The 1,220-nt window shown below is 42.0% G+C and overlaps 1 protein-coding gene across 2 annotated transcripts in view; it reads left to right on the top strand.

The window, feature by feature from the left end:
- SLC14A1 (solute carrier family 14 member 1 (Kidd blood group)) overlaps positions 1-1,220 on the top strand; it is a 22,184-nt gene that overhangs the window by 10,712 nt on the left and 10,252 nt on the right. For both annotated transcript variants that reach the window (XM_023530907.1, XM_011361210.1), the window contains exon 5: positions 1,019-1,211. In XM_023530907.1, coding sequence (XP_023386675.1) covers positions 1,019-1,211 — 193 coding nt within the window. The remainder of the gene's footprint in view (positions 1-1,018; positions 1,212-1,220) is intronic.

The raw sequence follows: 1,220 nt of genomic DNA, 5'->3' as shown, positions 1-1,220 counted from the left end.
CTGAATACTTCAGACTAGTTTCTGTGTTGACACTGTCTTAAATTTTTTTTTTTGGAAGCAAACATTTCCTTCTTATTGTAGCATATTTAGACTGTAAAACACTCATATCCACACAAACAAAAAGTATGGCCCACTCACTATCAACAGTGCCTGCAGGAGGGCCGCCCACCCTGTGTGTGCAGGAGAAGCTGCCGGCAGAGCCAATCTGCTCTGGAGGTAATTTACAACCTGCTGTAAAGAACAGGCTCAAGGGCAGGAGATGTTGCCTGTGGATGCTCAGCACATCCCCTCCCACAACCGAAGAAATCTGTAGGTCTGATCTTAAAAGTAATGGCTTTTGATTGAGTCAACAAGCAAGTGCACAAAAAGACCAGCTAACCCAATTCCCCAGTTTACAGACAAGGAAGCTGAGAAGGGTTGCCTTGTCCCAAGGTCATACAGTCCATCAACTGCTCAAGGACTTAAAACTCTGCCCTCTGATTTTGAGACCTTTTTCCTCCAGTCCACACCACTTGCATCCTCCCTTAGACAATCGTTTCTCTTTTTCAAAAATAGATATACTAAAGACTCATGGAAATGATAGACAAGTTGAAGATCGTGGTTGCCTTTGGTAGGAAGGAAGGAACATATGACCAAGCAAGTTACAGGGGGCTTTAACTGTACAGATAGTTTTTCATTTCATATGTCTTAAATACTTCAAATATATTTTTGAAGCCTAGATTTATAGCTCACTATGAGCAACCCCAATATGTAATCTTTTCCAAAGCCAAATAAGCTATGAGTTGATTTTTGACTTGATGTAAAAATTATTGTCTCTATAACAAGATTCATTCCAAGTGTGTTTGGGTTTGGGGAGAATTGTTTGTTTGTTTGTTTCTGTGAAAAGTTTTCCATCACAGCACCTTAGGGACATATTTGTGGATAAGACAGAGCCCCTCCATACTATAGAGACTTAGTTTGTCAACGTGGCATGTCACATGTATATTCTTCCATTCTGGTCTGTCATCATTGTTTTTAGTCCACTTTTCTCAAGTGCATTGAGCACTGTGTTCTGCAAATGGGACCTCCCTGTCTTCACCCTGCCCTTCAACATGGCGCTGTCGATGTACCTTTCAGCCACGGGACATTACAATCCATTCTTCCCAAGCAAATTGTTCACACCTATAAGTTCGGTTCCCAATGTCACCTGGCCTGACCTCAGTGCCCTGCAGGTAAGATAC

Source organism: Pteropus vampyrus, unplaced genomic scaffold (assembly GCF_000151845.1).
Source record: "Pteropus vampyrus isolate Shadow unplaced genomic scaffold, Pvam_2.0 Scaffold3, whole genome shotgun sequence".
Lineage (NCBI taxonomy): Eukaryota > Metazoa > Chordata > Mammalia > Chiroptera > Pteropodidae > Pteropus > Pteropus vampyrus.
The sequence above is the reverse complement of the archived record's forward strand: the minus strand, read 5'-3'. Positions and strand labels throughout refer to the sequence as shown.